This window comes from Salvelinus fontinalis, chromosome 42, assembly GCF_029448725.1.
Source record: "Salvelinus fontinalis isolate EN_2023a chromosome 42, ASM2944872v1, whole genome shotgun sequence".
NCBI lineage: Eukaryota > Metazoa > Chordata > Actinopteri > Salmoniformes > Salmonidae > Salvelinus > Salvelinus fontinalis.
The window spans coordinates 20,663,293-20,681,440 of record NC_074706.1 but is presented as its reverse complement, the minus strand read 5'-3'; the positions used below and the strand labels follow the sequence as shown (position 1 = coordinate 20,681,440).

General features: G+C 41.2%; 1 protein-coding gene across 1 annotated transcript; it reads right to left on the bottom strand.

Annotated features, from left to right (window-relative positions):
* Positions 1–7,513: 7,513 nt before the first annotated feature.
* LOC129840997 (zinc finger protein 624-like) lies at positions 7,514–17,415 on the bottom strand. Its single transcript, XM_055909082.1, has 6 exons — positions 16,752–17,415; positions 16,225–16,355; positions 14,325–14,504; positions 11,234–11,380; positions 10,994–11,105; positions 7,514–9,541 (listed from the first exon to the last, which is right to left on the bottom strand). The coding sequence occupies exons 1-6, from the start codon at positions 17,008–17,010 to the stop codon at positions 8,598–8,600; spliced, it is 1,773 nt and encodes a 590-aa protein (XP_055765057.1). The 5' UTR covers positions 17,011–17,415; the 3' UTR covers positions 7,514–8,597.
* Between the last annotated feature and the right edge of the window lie 733 nt (positions 17,416–18,148).

Sequence of the window (18,148 nt, the reverse complement as noted above, 5' to 3'; positions counted from 1 at the left end):
CTTTGCTCTCCGGAGCACAGCGCCACTGAAAGGAGTGATACTGGGATGAGGTTGAGTGTTAAGGTGGATCAACTCAAGTCGGGGATCCCGGTTGTCTGTGTTGCACGCCATTTGGTGGTGAGTGATTCAGTGTGTTTGCTTTATGACTTTATGATAAAGTCATAAAGTCATATAAGTTATCCCGTGAGAGCTTTTGTTACGAACCCAGTACCCAGTGATTCAGGTGTCAAGTTTATGGTCATGTTGCAGCAGTATGTAGTAGGGCGATTCCGAGGTGTGAGAAGTGTGCAGGAGGGGTAGGGACTAAAGAGTGTGTAGTTTCGGTGGAAAAAGTGGAGCATGTCAATTGTGGGGGTGGCCATGTTGCTGGGGATCAGAAATGTCCTGTGCAAGTGAAACAGGTTGAGGTTGCCAGGGTGAGAGCAGTGCATAAAGTGTCATATGCTGAGTCAGTGAGGAAAGTAGAGGATGGTGGGTTAAGGGTGAGGGCCTGAGAGGATCCCTATGAGTAGTATGCCAGTACAGAGTGACCCCAACAATTTGTGCTTTAGGAAGGCTTCTTGGTGTTTATTGCTATGGTCATTAATTGTACCGCACAGATGGAAAGAAAATACCAGAAGATTGAATTGGTAGTAGCAGCAGCAGAGATGTTTTGGCATATCAGAGATTTTAGTGCAAACTACAAGGGGTTTTGAGAGAAGGATTTCCAGCCTCCCAGGCCGATGGCCTTTTGTAGGATCTGTTAGGGCCAAAGTAGGGGGAAGGGGTGCTGGGGCGTGTTGGGGATAGTGGTACATATACAGTACCAGTCAAAAGTTTGGACACATCTACTCATTCAAGGATTTTCTTTATTTTTACTATTTTCTACATTGTCGAATAATAGTGAAGACATCAAAATTATGAAATAACACATATGGAATCATGCAGTAACCAAAAAAGTGTTAAACAAATCAAAATATATTTTATATTTGAGATTCTTCAAAGTAGTCACCCTTTGCCTTGATGACAGCTTTGCACACTCTTGGCATTCTCTCAACCAGCTTCATGAGGAATGCTTGAAGGAGTTCCCATATATGCTGAGCACTGCTTTTCCTTCACTCTGTGGTCCAACTCATCCCAAACCATCTCAATTGGTTCGAGATTGGGTGATTGTGGAGGCCAGGTCATCTGATGCAGCACTCCATCCCTCTCCTTCTTGATCAAATATCCCTTACACAGCCTGGAGGTGTGTTGGGTCATTGTCCTGTTGAAAAACAAATGATAGTCCCACTAAGTGCAAACCAGATGGGATGGCGTATCACTGCAGAATTCTGTGGTAGCCATGCTGGTTAAGTTTGCCTTGAATTCTAAATAAATCACAGACAGTGTCAACAGCAAAGCACCCCCACACCATCACACCTCCTCCTCCATGCTTCGCCTACTATGCGTCTCGCAAAGATTTTACCTCCTATGCTGTTGGTGGTGGTAACGCACCATCCTCTCTGGCACCATTCGACATCCTGTCTCATCTCGCATGTCCTACATCATCTGTGGCGTGAAACACTATTGCAAAAAAAGGGAGAGGGGGAAAATTGAACCACCATCTAACCCTGCACTTATACGCTATTCTCGAAAACCCACCACCCCATCCCACGACTTTGGCCCTAACGATCCTACATCAGACCCGCCCTGTAGATCTTCTGCACTTAATCAATCAATCAATCAATCAATCAATCAAGTTTATTTTATATAGCCCTTCGTACATCAGCTAATATCTCGAAGTGCTGTACAGAAACCCAGCCTAAAACCCCAAACAGCTAGTAATGCAGGTGTAGAAGCACTTAAATTTCTCACATCCAAATATGTATCTGCTGCTGCAACTACCACATCTACAGTGCCTTCAGGAAGTATTCACACCCCTTTACTTTTTCCACATTTTGTTGTGTTACAGAGTGGGATTAACATGGATTTAATTGTCATTTTTTGGTCAACGATCTACACAAAATACTCTGTAATGGCTCTGTAATGTCAAAATGTATTTTGACAATTTTTGACAAATTAATGAAAAATTAAACAATAATCTATATCTTGATAAGATGAGAGTCAGAAACACCTTTGGCAGTGATTAAAGCTGTGAGTCGTTTTGGGTAAGTCTCCAAGATATTTGCACACCTGAGCTGTACAATATTTGCCCATTATTCTTGATCATTGCTCGATAGCCATTTTCAAGTCTTCCCATAGATTCTCAAGCCGATTTATGTGAAAACTGTAAGCCAAAACTAAGCCACTCAGGAACATTCAATGTCGTCTTGATAAGCAACACCTGTGTAGATTGGGCCTTGTTTTTAAAGTTATTGTCCTGCTGAAAGGTGAATTTGTCTCCCAGTGTCTGTTGAAAAGCAGACTGAACCAGGTTTTCCTCTAGGATTTTGCCTGTGCTTAGCTGTATTCCGTTTCTGTTTATCCCACAAAAAAACTCCCTAGTCCTTGCCGATGACAAGGATACCCATAACATGATGTTTGAAGAGTGGTACTCAATGATGTGTTATGTTGAATTTTCCCCAAACATAACGCTTTCTATTCAGGACATAAAGTTCCTTTCTTTGACACATTGTTTGCCTTGTTGCAAACAGGATGCATGTTACGGAACATTTTCATTCTGCAAAAGGCTTCCTTCTTTTCACTCTGTCAATCAGGTTAGTATTGTGGAGTAACTACAATGTTGTTGATCCATCCTCAGTTCTCTCATATCACAACCATTAAACTCTGTAACTGTTTTAAAATCACCATCGGCCTTGTGGTGAAATCCCTGAGCAGTTCCTTCCTTTCTGACACCTGTATCTTTGTAGTGACTGGGATTTATACACCATCCAAAGCCCAAGTAATAACTTCACCATGCTCAAAGAAATGTTGAGCGTCATTTTTTTAAATTTGTACACATCTACCAATCGTTGCCGTTCTTTGCGAGGTATTGAAAAATCTCCCTGGTCTTTGTGGTTCAATCTGTGCTTGAAATTCACTACTCGATTGAGGGACCTTACAGATAATTGTATGTTTTGGATACAGAGATGGGGTAGTCGTTGAAAAATCATGTTAACCATTATTATTGATCACAGAATGAGTCCATGATGCAACTTATGTGATTTGTTAAACACAGTTTTACTCCTAAATTTATTTATACTTGCCATAACAAAGGTGTTGAATACTTATTGACTCAAGACATTTCAGCTTATCATTTCTATTCATTTGTAAACATTTCTAAAACAAAATTCCACTTTGACATTATGGGTTATTGTGTGTAGATCAAAGACATAAAATCTCAATTGAAATTCATTTTAAATTAACAACAAAATGTGGAAAGTCAAAAGGTGTGAATACTTTCGGAAGGCACTGTATCTATTTCTATGATTGAAATGACACCCACCCTGTTTATATTCAAGAGCATGTTGTGTCTCAATCGATGGCGGGAAAACCCCAAAAACTTAAAATGAAAAAAAAAATCCGCTTTTACATGTTTTTAGATCATTGACGTTAAAGGTTTTTAAAAATGTCACTTAGAAAATATTTATTTTTATCATTCTCAACCGTTTATCTTTTGGGATATGCAAAATGGGTCAACTTTAAGCACCTTTATTTCGCGAATGTTTTGGCATTCAGGTCAATTTAGTCAGGTTCGGATCAATTCCACAATGGGTAAATATCTACGGAAGGTTACATTCAAAAAGTTATTAAATTCAAATGGATTTACTTACCCTATATTAACACTTGACCTTTTCCGTAAATCTAGTACCCTCACTTTGATAAAAATGAATTTTTTAATACTTTGGAAAAGGTTCAATATTACATTACACACAGCTTCACTACTTTTATGTCAAGTAAACATCAATTAAAGGACTATAATTTCCTAATTATAAAACACCAGCGTCAAAGAACAGGAAAAGGTTGTCACTTTTCATCAATGAAGCATTTTTACAGACACCATCACACCAACCATCACCATATCATCTACTCTGTCTCATCATACTCATTCTTTCCTCAGTTCACCTCATCCAGTTCCCTATACAGTTGAAGTTGGAAATTTACATACACCTTAGCCAAATACATTTAAACTCAGCTTTTCACAATTCCTGACATTTAATCCTAGTAAAAATTTCCTTAGGTCAGTTAGGATCACCACTTTATTTTAAGAATGTGAAATGTCAGAATAATAGTAGAGAGAATGATTTATTTCAGCTTTTATTTATTTCATCACATTCCCAGTGGGTCAGAAGTCTATACACTCAATTAGTATTTGGTAGCATTGCCTTTAAATTGCTTAATGTGGGTCAAATATTTCGGGTAGCCTTCCCCCGTGCTTCAAAGGTTGGGATGGTGTTCTTCGGCTTGCAGGCCTCCCCCTTTTTCCTCCAAACATAGCGATGGTCATTATGGCCAAACAGTTCTATTTTTATTTCATCAAACCAGAGGATCTTTGTGCCCATGTGCAGTTGCAAACTGTAGTCTGGCTTTTTATGGCGGTTTTGGAGCAGTGACTTCTTTCTTGCTGAGCAGCTTTTCAGGTTATGTCGATATTGGACTCGTTTTACAGTAGATATAGATACTTTTGTACCTGTTCCCTCCAGCATCTTCACAAGGTCCTTTGCTGTTGTTCTGGGATTGATTTGCACTTTTCGCACCATAGTACATTCATCTCTAGGAGACAGAATGCGTCTCCATCCTGAGCGGTATGACGGCTGCGTGGTCCCATGGTGTTTATACTTGCGTACTATTGTTTGTACAGATGAACATGGTACCTTCAGGCATTTGGAAATTGCTCCTAAGGATGAACCAGACTTGTGGAGGTCTACAATTGTTTTTCTGAGGTCTTGGCTGATTTATTTTAATTTTCCCATGATGTCAAGCAAAGAGCCACTGAGTTTGAAGGTAGGCCTTGAAATACATCCACAGGTACACCTCCAATTGACTCAAATGATGTCAGTTGGCTTTAGAAGCTTCTGATAGGCTATGACATCATTTTCTGGAATTTTCCAAGCTGTTTAAAGGCACAGTCAACTTAGTGTATGTAAACTTCTGACCCACTGGAATTGTGATACAGTGAATTATAAGTGAAATTATCTGTCTGTAAACAATTGTTGGAACAATTACTTGTGTCATGCACAAAGTAGATGTCCTAACCGACTTGCCAAAACTATAGTTTGTTGACAAGAAATTTGTGGAGTGGTTGACAAACTAGTTTTAAGGACTCCAACCTAAGTGTATGTAAACTTCCGACTTCAACTGTGCATCCAAAACCAACAGAATTAACAACAAACTAACTAGTATTGCATTACATGTCACTCACTATACACTATACCATGTTAATTTTCTGCTGGTATAAACTGAGGTAGCTCCTCTCTGAGAACCTCTTCCCACAGTGCATACAGGTGAACAGCCTCTCTCCTATGTGGACCTTCAGGTGCCTAGTGAAAGTCTACACACGCATTTCACATCTTTGGTTTGGGTCAAATCCGGTACAACGCAACGCAGAGTGGAACCTTTTTTTATTTTCAAGTATTTGTGGCAGCATCATGTTATGGGTATGCTTGTCATTGGCAGGTACTGGGTTCAAAATAAATATTAAAGGAGCAAAGTCTAGGTAAAAAGAATTCTGAAAACCTAACCCTGGGATAGAGTTTTCTTTTTTCCTGACAAACTCCCAAGTCCCTGCCGGTGACAAGCATACCCATAACATGATGCTGACACCACAATACCTGAAAGAACAGAGGATCAACAACATTGCATACATTCCACAATACTGGCCTGTATGACAAAGTGAAACGGATGAAGCCTGTGTTTAAAGATCCACTCCAAATCATCCATTCTGTTTGCAAAAAGATTGTTAAGTAATACTGAAAGACAACACGGCAAAGAAATGAACATTTTGGCCTAAATAAAAAACAGGTTTCGGTCAAATCCAATACAACTCTGTATTTTCAATTATTGTGGAGGCAGCATTATGTTATGGCTATGCTTGTCACTGGCAGGGACTGGGGACTTTTGTCAGGATCAAAATAAATATGAAAGGAACAAAGCCCAGGGTAAAGGTTAGAGGAAATCCACCTCAGTCTTCTGAAAACCTAACCCTAGGATAATGTTTTATTGTTCAGCAGGACAATTACACACATTTAATGCCAAAGACACAACAGAATAGTTTTCCAAGAGGTGTTGAGCTTTCCTGAGTGGTCCAGTCTCCGGTTTGAAGATTGCTGTCCATCAAATTATTCTCAACCAAATGTACAGAGCTTGAGCAATTTTAACAAAAACAATGGACATATGCTTTTTGTATTATTATTGTGATTTTGGAAAATGTTCTATCATTTTTCTTTCACTTTGAAAATGTGGAGTAGGTTGTGTAGATAGGTAGGAAAGAAACTAATTTACTCCCCTTTTAGATCTTATTTGAAGGAAGCAAAATGTGAAGACTGTGCAAGGGGTGTGTGGACTTTCACTAGCAACTATATAAACCACAATGTGGGGTGACAGGTAGCCTAGTGGTGAGAGCGTTGGACTAGTAACCGAAAGGTTGCAAGATCGAATCCCCGAGCTAACAAGGTAAAAATCTGTCGTTCTGAACAAGACAGTAAATCCACTGTTCCTAAGCTGTGATTGAAAATAAGAATGTATTCTTAACTGACTTGCCTACTTAAATAAAGGTGAAAAAAATGTCTGGATGCAATATTCCACACTGAAATCTGTTAAGCTCAGTTCAGAAAGATGAGACACGACGGTCTTAAGAAGCTAGCTAGCTATTTTGCTGATATTTATCTGACAAGTCACTATGGCCCCGATTTAAGAACGTGTAAATAGAACGTAATTCACTTTTCACAACCCAACCAAGCCGCACTGCTTCTTGACACAATGCACATCCAACCCGGAAGCCAGCCGCACCAATGTGTCGGAGGAAACACCGTACACCTGGCGACCTGGTCAGCGTGCACTGCGCCCGGCCCGCCACAGGAGTCGCTAGTGCGCGATGAGACAAGGATATCCCTGCCGGCCAGACATACGCTCCCTCAGGTACGTACACATCAGAGGCAGCTGGTGGCACCTTAATTGAGGCCTATAGTAATGGCTGCAATGGAGTAAATGGAATGGTATCAAACACATCCATTCTATTGACTCCATCCCAGCCCATATTATGAGCCGTCCTCCTCACACCAGCCTCCTGTGTTACTAGCACACACAGATAAAACATGTTCAACATTTACCCTTCCCCACTATGTTTGAGTCCTATACTGTGGTTACAGAATGACTTCATTGTTGTTAAACCCATCATGGTGGACACATAAGATGTTGTGGATAAATATGAGTCAGCTATGATAAGTCAAAAGTCATCAGACAAATCTGACTAAACTATTTTGACGTGTACAATAGGTGTTTGTTAGTGTGTGGGTATGTGTAGGTATATTTAGTAAGTGTATATTGGTTAAAGCGCTGTTGGGTGCATGCAGAATAGGGCGAGATCAGATATGATGTACACTAAAGAGAGTCTCAATGAAAGTACCATTTTGTGTTTATTAAACATAAAGAAGTGTTAAATACACCATATGAAAACTACAAATACACGTCTCAACTAAACATCTGCATGAACTTGATAAACATTTTCTCATTAAAAGTGTTTTGGGGGAAAAAATGAAGTAGTTGAATGGAAGTAATGTAACAGGCATTTGTGAACATCATAAATACACTGAACAAAAAACTTGGCTTCCAAGTGGGTGCACCCCTGCCCAGTCATGTGATATCCATAGATTAGGGCCCAATTCATTTATTTCAATTGACTAATTTCTGTAACTCAGTAAAATCTTTGAAATTGTTGCATGTAGCATTTATATTTTTGTTCATTGTATAAATGCCTTATACAGTGAGTGTACAAAACATTATAAACACCTGCTCTTTCCATGACATAGACTGACCAGGTGAAAGAAATATGATCTCTTATTGTTGTCACTTGTTAAATCCACTTCAATCAGTGTAGATGAAGGGGATGATGCAGGTTAAAGGAGGATTTTTAAGCCTTGAGACAATATAGACATGGATTGTGTATGTGTGCCATTCAGGGTGAATGGGAAAGACAAAATATTTAAGTGCCTTTGAATGGGCTATCATAGTAGGTGCCAGGCGCAACAGTTTGTGTCAAGAACTGCAATACTTCTGGGTTATTCACACCGAACAGTTTCCCGTATGTATCAAGAATATTCCACCACCCAAAACACATCCAGCCAACTTGACACAACTGTGGGAAGCATTGGAGTCAACATGTGCCAGCATCCCTGTGGAACGCTTTTAGAAACATTGTAGAGTCAATGGCCCGACGAATTGAAGCTGTTCTGAGGGCAAAAATGGGGGGTGCAACTAAATATTAGGAAGGTGTTCTTAATGTTTTGTACACTGAGTATATCGCACAATGTCTGGATGCATTATTCTACCAAAGAATATTAAACACTGAAATCTGTTACTCTCGCTATTCCAAATGCATCTGTGGATCTTTTCTGCTGACAACAATGACAATTATTATTCTCTTTAATGCTGGTTTTGATCTAAACCTCAGAAGGTATTGAGTGATACGGTTCCTTTCTATGTCATAGGGTGGAATGGTCTTTCTGCTGGTGTATCCTGAGGTAGCTCCTCTCTGAGAACCTCTTCCTGCAGTGTGTACAGGCGAACGGCCTCTCTCCCGTGTGAACCTTCAGGTGCCTATTCAGCTGGTGCTTGCGGGAGAACCTCTTCTCACACTGGGGGCAGCTGTAGGGTTTCTCCCCTGTGTGGACCCTCTGATGCCTCTTCAGGTCACCAGTCTGAGCGAAGCACATGTGACACTGGGTACAGCTGAAGGGTTTTACCCCTGTGTGGATCCTCTGGTGGATCTGCACCTGTTTTGGGAAACTGAATGCTTTTCCACAGAATGAACACGGGAAGCGCTTCTCTTTACCACCAGATTGACTGACAGCATTAATCCTAATACTGTCATGTGTCAATGGGCTTGTGTAGCCATTTAGTGTTGAGGCATTGTTTAACATTAGGAGAGTGTGAGGACGAAGGCCAGGGAGTGTCTGTGTTGTCACAGGATCCATGTTCCAGTTGATAGATCCTATAGAAGGCAGGCTGAAGGCAGCATCTGTTAGGGAGTTAACCTGAGGCGCCATCAGTCTCTCTGAATCACAACTATAGGAGCAGGATGGAGCATCGCTAGCCGAAACTGTTTCTGTTCTCTCCCGCTGCATACGGACACCTCTCTGTCCCCGTGGACCAAATCTACACCTCGCCCTGGTCTCAGCCAGTCTGTTGTCATGGAGACTAAGTTCGTATGTTGTTTTGTGTTCCATTGTCTGTTTCTGGTTGTGGTTAACAGTGTTGTCCCCCAGCCCAGAGTTGAGGACGCTGTCCAATCCACTGACATCCATTATGTCGCCTCTGGTCCTGGCCTGCTCAGGGATGTTGTCCCCTGGGCCCTTGGCTGTACCCGTCTGAGTCTGGGAATCCAAGATGGCCACCCAGTCTCCTCTGTTAGCCTCCAGCCAACCACCTGCAGGAAGAGGTTAGAAAATAGACTTTAAAAACATGGCAGAGAACTCTACATATGGAGATTAAGTCAATTACCTGGTCAAGTTCATACATTGTGTGTTTCTGTATGTAAACATAAGTTGTATTGATTTCATTTTATGAATGAAGAAAAAAGAATAGCCAGGCACTTCACTATTCACATTGAGGTATATCTATTAGGAGTGACTACTTTTTGACCATGGCCGTGATGGCATCCTATTCACTCTAATTATGCTAAATTCTCTGAGTAAATCGTCTAACGTTTTAACCATATATGGTAGAGACATAGGGCGTGGACTATAGTTTTTCTGCTGTAAATCATTATTGAATTGACATATTTTATTAAACCATGAAATATATATTTTTTGTATGGGTGAACATGTCATGCCAAATAGTGTCCCCCAGCATCACAATGGGATTCGATGAGTTCTAGCTTCTGTTGCTAGGGCTGTTGGTAGAACTTGCAACATTTTGACCAGCCTACGTAGTGAACGAAACGTCCGTTGCTATACTATTGTTTTCTGATGTTATAAACCTTGAATTAAAAAATTGTTATTGGTGAACATCCAATATTATGTTCTAATATGTAGAAATTATTGACACCCTTGATAAAGATGAGCATAAAAGACTGTATACAATAAATCATTCAAATACTGAGCTATATTGTATGCTCAAATTATATTATTTTATAATAACACAATTGGTCAGAGATTTTGTTTAACAAATAATAAAAATACATCTCAAAGATAGGTGTCAAAGTTATTGGCACCCCTGTTTTCAATACTCCAGCACACACCCTTTGCGAGGATAACAGAGACTTTTTCTAAAATGTTTTATGAGATTGGAGAACACATTGGGAGGGATATTAGATCATTCCTCCATGCATAATCTTTCCAGGTCCTTGATATCCTTTGTTTGTGCTTATGAACTGTCCTCTTCAAACCACAGGTTTTCAATGGGTTTTGAAGTCCGGAGACTGAAATGGCCTTTGCAAAATGTTGATTTTTGTGGTCAATTAACCATTTCTTTGTGGATTTTCATGTGTGCTTGTGGTTATTGTCTTGCTGGAAGATCCACTTGCGGACTAATTTCACCCTCCTGGCAGACGCAACCAGGTTTTTGGCTAAAATGTCCTGGTCCTGGGTAAAGTTCCTGAAGCCGTTGACCTTAACAAGGGTCCCAGGACCAAAGGAGGCTAAATACCCCCATAACATCTCAGATCCACCACCATATGCTTCCGTTTGTCGACGCCAAACCCACCACTGGTGTGCATGGCCAAAGAGCTCAATTTTCCTGTCAACTGACCAGAGCACCTTCTGGAGTTTGCTAAATGGGATTGGTACTATGATTGAAACCAGTACAATGAGGAGCAAGCGTCTTGTAGGAGTGACACCACCTGTCGGAAGACAATGTGCTATATGTATTTCTCCCTTACCTTGCTCCCCCATCTTTAGTCCACTCAGCAGGTCAATGCTTTCTGGTCTGTCTTCTATAGTCTCCTCTTTGACCAGCAGCAGATCAGGCTTCCCATCCTCCATGTCTACTGACTGTAAGAGATACAGAGTGAGAGGATGTTGGATCAAGAAATCTCATATGAACACCCTGCTATGGAGAGGCTTTGTGGATATAGACCCTGACCTAATACCATTCAGAGAGTAGTTTACAGTGGGCTCACCTCAGTGAGACTGTGTGTGGTCCTGTGCTGCTCAGCTGGTTCCTCTGTGGGTTCAGGAGGAGGTGTAGTCTGGTTGTCCTCCATGACCATGGTCCTCTCAGGGTTCCCCAGACCCTCCTCCTTCACCAGCAGCACCTCTAGTCCCTCCTGGAAGAGACAGGTGATACAGACATACACTCCCTCAGGTACGTACACAGATAAACACACTTTAAACATAGTGTTTACCCATCCCCACTATGTTTGAGTCCTATACTGTAGTTACAGAATTACTTCATTGTTGTTAAACCCATCATGGTGGACATAAATATGTTGTTGTGGGTAAATATGAGTCCGCTATGATAAGTCAAAAGTCATCAGTCAAACCTGACTAAACTATTTTGACATGTACAGTAGGTGTTTGTTAGTGTGTAGGTATATTTAGTAAGTGTATATTTGTTATAAAGAGCTGTCATGTTTATGCAGAATAGGGTGAGATCAGCTGTGATGTATATTAAAGAGAGTCTCAATGAAAGTCTTAGAATGAAAAGTCCCATTTTGTATTTATTAAACAAAGTTTTAAAATACACCACATGAACACCACACGTGTCAACAACAAAAAAAATCACTTAACGTTTAATGAGAAAATGTATGTAGTTTATTTGAAAAAGTAAGTAGTTGAACGGAAGTAATGAAACTTGAACATCATATAGGCTACACTGTATAAACACTATGTAGCAAGACTTTATTGGCATATACATTTAGTGTACAAAACATTAGGAACATCTTCCTAATACAGAGTTGTACCCCCCCCCGCCCTCAGAACAGCCTTAATTCGTCAGGGCATGGACTCCACAAGGTGTTGAAAGAGTGCCACAGGGCTGCTGGTCCATGTTGACTCAAAGGCTTCCCCAAAGTTGTGTCAAGTTGGCTGGATGTCCTTTGGGTGGTGGACCATTCTTGATTCATTAGCATAAAAAACCCAGCAGTGTTGCAGTTCTTGACACACTCAAACCTGTGCGCCTGGCACCTACTACCGTACCCCGTTCAAAAGGCATTTAAATCTATTGTCTTGCCCATTCACCCTCTGAATGGCACACATGCACAATCCATGCCTCAATTGTCTCAAGGCTTAAAAATCCTTCTTTAACCTGTCTCCTCCCATTCATCGACACTAATTGAAGTGGATTTAACAAGTGATATTAACAAGGGATCGTAGCTTTCACCTGGATTCACCTGGTCAGTCTATGTCATGGAAAGAGCAGGTGTTTTGTACACTCAGTGTATATACAGTTCAAGTCAGAAGTTTACATACACCTTAGCCAAATACCTTTAAACTCAGTTTTTCACAATTCCTGACATTAAATCCTCGTAAAAAATCCCTCTTTTAGGTCAGTTAGGATCACCACTTCATTTTAAGAATGTGAAATGTCAGAATAATAGTAGAGAGAATGATTTATTTCAGCTTTTATTTCTTTCATCACATTCCCAGTGAGTCAGAAGTTTACATACACTCAATTAGTATTTGGTAGCATTGCCTTTAAATTGTTTATCTTGGGTCAAACGTTTCGGGTAGCCTTCCACAAGCTTCCCACAATAAGTTAGGTGGATTTTGGCCCATTCTTCCTGACAGAGCTGGTGTAACTGAGTCAGGTTTGTAGGCCTCCTTGCTCACACATGCTTTTTCTATAGGATTTTTCCACACATTTTCTATAGGATTGAGGTCAGGGCTTTGTGATGGCCACTCTAATACCTTGACTTTGTTGTCCTTAAACCATTTTGAATCAACTTTGGAAGTTTGCTTTGGGTCATTGTCCATTTGGAAGACCCATTTGCGACCAAGCTTTAACTTCCTGACTGATGTCTTGAGATGTTGTTTCAATATATCCACATAATATTCCTTCCTCATGATGCCATCAATTTTGTGAAGTGCAACAGTCCCTCCTGCAGCAAAGCACCTCCACAACATAATGCTGCCACCCCTGTGCTTCACGGTTGGGATGGTGTTCTTCTGCTTCCAAGCCTCACCCTTTTTCCTCCAAACATAATGGTGGTCATTATGGCCAAACAGTTCTATTTTTGTTTCTCTTCTCTGAGAGCCTCTTCCCGCAAGGCTTACAGGCAAAGGGCCTCTCTCCCGTGTGGACCTTCAAGTGCATTTTCAGCTGGTGCTGGTGGGAGAACCTCTTCTCACACTGGGGGCCGCTGTAGAGTTCTCCCCTGTGTGGACCCTATGATGCCTTTTCAGGTTGAACGAGTGGGAGAAACTGGCCCGGCAAAGGTGGCAGACGAACGGTTTCTCCCCTGTGTGGACCCTCTGGTGCCTCTTCAGGTTGCCAGCCTCAGCGAAGCGCATATGACACTGGGTACAGTTGAAGGGTTTCTCCCCTGTGTGGACCCTCTGGTGAATCTCCACCTTCTGGAGGCAGCTGAAGCCTTTGTTACAAAACATGCAGAGGAACGGTTTCTCTTTACTATTGCCTGATGTTGCGCCCCCTCCCTGAACCTGGGCTCTCGCCCTGTCGTCTGAGTTCAATACCTGATCAAAAAGGACGTGGCCGTGTGAATCAGAAGGCCCCATCGACATTGACACTGGGTCGCATTCCCTGAACACGTGTAAAGGGGAGTGGGTCGCGACATTTAGATTTGTCTCTAAGCTTTTCCTGTAGTCTAAGAAGTCACTGTTGTTGCCCTGCGAGTGTCGTTCTCCTAAGTGAGTTTCGTCTGGATTCCATATCAGAGGAGTGTCGCCCTCCACTTTCACAGTCACCTCATCTTCGACCAGACCCTCCCCTTTCTTATCTAGGTACCTTTCAGAGTATACACTACTACTGTAACGGTTCCAGTCCACTCTCATTGGATTAGTCTGTGTATCTAAGCCCACAGGCATGTCACCAGGTATCATCTGTGTCTCTGTAGCGTATGAACAGGACAGATCATTGCCAGTCTGTAACGCGTCACCTGAGTCCTGATGGGACAGAACCGTCCTCGGGCTCAGATTACCGTGAAGTAAATACTCTGAGCAGGGAGCAGGAGGACAGCCCAGTCGCTCCAGCACCGTTAAAGTCTCTGTATCTGTCTCTGACTTGAGGACGGTGTTCGGCGTTCCACTGACCTCCGTGATGCTGTGTCGGCTCCTGGGCTGCACTGGGAGGGTGGTGGGGTCCTCCGTGGCTATAGGGGGTGCCACTCCAGCCGCTGCTCCAGTCTGGATGTCTCTGTTGTGTCGTGGATCATCCTCTCCTTCAGACCTCTCCTGCTTAACCCCAGGACCTGCAGACTCTGCATCTGCAGACTAACACAAAAAGAGAGGAGGTTATTATGAAAACCTGCCTACTTCCTGTTTCCAGTTCCATACGGTTTTTGCATGGGCTTCAACCTTATATCATCAAATTCATAACGCAGTCATATAAGATATATATATAAAATGATATTCGTATATTCATTTGATCACACCTGAAAACATTTGACGCTTAAGAAGACACATTGGCGAAAGTTAGTCTAATTTGAACTACAACTCAGCAGCCTCACAGGACAATAATAACCTGTTAGTGACCGTCCGTTATGCGTTTTATATTCGATTACACTGGAGCTTTTTGACTGAACGTTGCCAGACAAAACTTTTTTTAAAAGGCAACAAACAAAATAATGTTTTTTGCAGACCGGCAAACTGTTGAAAGACAAAGACTTGTTCAGCTGGTGGGAGTTGTAGTTCTAATGAAACAGTTCTAACTTTTCGGCTTTGTGCTTCTTCTCGGCTGTCAAATAAGATAAACCGGTATATAGGAGGTAAATTCACTCAGAAACACATACATTTTGATATGTCTTATATGACCGTGTTTTATGAATTCTACGATGCAAATTATTAACCTACAAAACGAGGAACAAGAAAGTACAACTTTCATGGTGCATTGAACAACAATGGGCTTGTTTGAGTGGTAAGAAACCCACTAGACAGAAGTCGAGGAGTGAAGTCTGGGGGTGCCTCTGCCAAAGCCAAAAGTCAGGCACTGTAGTGGTTTTCCAACAGCAAGGCTCAGATTAACATGGTAGTGTCCAAATAGCTTCTATTGTTAATAAAGGTTGGTCTGTATGAATGTCAAAATAAACTATTCTATAACCCCATATCCCACACTTACAAACTGCAAACATAACGCATGTACAATTAGAGATGTCTCAAAGGGATAACTGAGCACAAAATCTGTCTTCTCCAGAAGATTTTTTTCTTTTTTTTGCTCACTAAGGAGTGTCGAATTTGGTTAACAAATGTTATGCCTTATTTGCTACATGTGGCTTATTTGACTCAATATAATTTATAATAATTAGGTTGTTTTGAGTGTACTGAAGACAGATGGTTACTTAACGCAAAAACAAACCAAGGGCTGCAATTTCGAATCTCATCACGGACAATTTTAGCTACACTTAACAAAAATATGAAAGCAACATGTAAAGTGTTGGACCAATGTTTCATGAGCTGAAATAAAAGATCCCAGACATTTTCCATACACACAAAAAACGTATTTCTCTCAAATGTGGTGCACAAATGTGTTTACATCTCTGTTAGTGAGCATTTCTGCTTTGCCAAAATAATCCGTCCACATGACTGGTGTCATTGCACAGGTTCACCTTGTGCTGGGGACAATAAAAAGGCCACTCTAAAATGTGCAGTTTTGTCACACAACACAATGTCACAGATGTTTGAGGGAGCATGTAATTGGTATACTGACTACTACTGTTCATTTCTCTACCATAAGCCCCCTCCAATGTTGTTTTAGAGAATTTGGCAGTATGTCCAACCAGCCTCACAACCGCAGACTATGTGTATGGCGTCCTGTGGGCGAGCAGTTTGCTACTGACCCTTAAGAATTGGATAACAATGTCGTAGGGAAGTCTCACAAGCTCCCCAATGTCAGATAAATAAGGCTGTACATGTAAGCAAATGAATAGCTGAGGGGAACCTTACTGCAATTTTATTACAAAGTAACTCATTTTTAATGCAACACTATGACACTAACCTCTATCATGATAATGTGATGGGTTGAGGTTCCACTCCTCTCATCAACAGTGATTGGTTGGTCATCTCCCCATGTACTGTGTCCTGCTGGCTTCACACCCCTCCTGTGGCCTCCAGTGAGATGTCCTTCACCTGAGAAAGTAATTGGGGGAGAAGAGGTGGATGGTTAGCTACTGTCAATGCTCAGTGGTATATTGTAAACTATTGGCAGTTTTGACAAGATTTGGAAAGGATGTAAGGTAACACTTATCATAACTTTTTAATATACTGTTATTGATATGTATTGTGTTCCATGTATCACATTGTTTTCATTGAGTAAATAATAGGAAATGCAGTCAATAATCTGGTTAGAATATGATGTGTCTGCAAAATAAGTAATTAGAGGAATTACTGCACACTATTCAAAAACTGACCAAGACCCAATTCCGGGTAACACATATGAACACGTGCAGAGGGGAACGGGGGGACAGGCACTACACCATATGAACATCGACAGGCTGCGCAGCCTCTGCCTTCCAGGAAATGTACCTCTTGCTATGCTTCTGTGTAGGTCGAGGATCTTGACACTGCTGGGACGACTGGCGGGGACGCGCTCCCGTGCCACCTTCAGTTCCAATAGCTGTAGTTTCCTCCGCAATGTCCTGTTTTCTTTCTGGCTTTGAGAAATTTCCAAACGAAACACTGCATAGTCGTCGTCTACGAGTTTACAAATGTCTGCCACAGCTGCATTTGCTAGCACCTCCATGATGGAGGCTATTTGAGTGTGAAAAACCAAACAGTTAGCCATTGTTAGCCAAAGTTAGCAGCTAGCTAGATAACATCTATCAACCAAGTCCTCTATCCAACGAGAATTAAAGACTATATGGGCTAAGTATGTGATGCTGTGCGGTTAAATTTGTCATATTTTGATTCCCATGGTGTCAATAAACGTCCAAATAAAAACGCAAATGTAGAAATTGTTCTTGGTCACTGTTCACTTCCGTTTACACAAAAGAGAAACGACGTTATTGGTTGGCGTCAAAGCTCAAAGGGTGTGGTTAAATGAAAACCGTATGCTCGCTAGTCATGTGCGGGTCAGTTTTTTGTTCACCCGCAATTGCTAATAACTTATCCACAACTGCCCGACTAAACGTGATAAAGGGAACATCTGAGTCCTGCACCCGACCCTTATCCGCAAATATAGAAAATCCGATGTAGGCTACTGTCAAATATGGCGGAACGATTTTTTTTACAAAGGCCGCATGATTTTTTTGTTGCTGCCAAATTTAGATATGTTTCTGCTTATCATTTCCGACATTTTGGTAGGCTATTTGTTAGTCAACATATACTTGTATACATGTAGCTTGTCTCCTGTTATTATATTAAAATCATTTCGCTACACCCACAATAACATCCGCTAAAAATGTGTATGTAACCTATAACATTTGTTTTGATATGTTGCCCTAGAAGACGAAATAAACCCTTGGTCAACAGAATGTCAGAAATGATTGAATGAATGTTTGAATGGGTGAATTTTTCACTGGCATTTCTGCTTCTTCCGTTTATAGACCAGGGATAAAATGGAAAATATGTTCTGTGCAAAATTTCCGTTTGACTGGTTGTAAGAAAATAGAAACCTGTGAAATCGACCCAACATGTTTCTGATAAAATTTCAGTTCCGCTTGGAAGCATATTTGATTTGATTTATTAGGATCCCCATTAGCCGATGCAAATGGCAACGGCTAGTCTCACTGGTGGCCGACACATAAGGAAAAAGACATTACAGACAAAAGACTAAACAATTTACATAAGTTTAAAAACACGTACTGTGTGTGTACCTGTTAGTTACACATACATGTCAGTACCTACATACAAGTAGGACACTCCCCCCTCATTGAGAGAGACACAGCTGCATGTGAGCTCACACATTTTTTTATGTGTTTTTT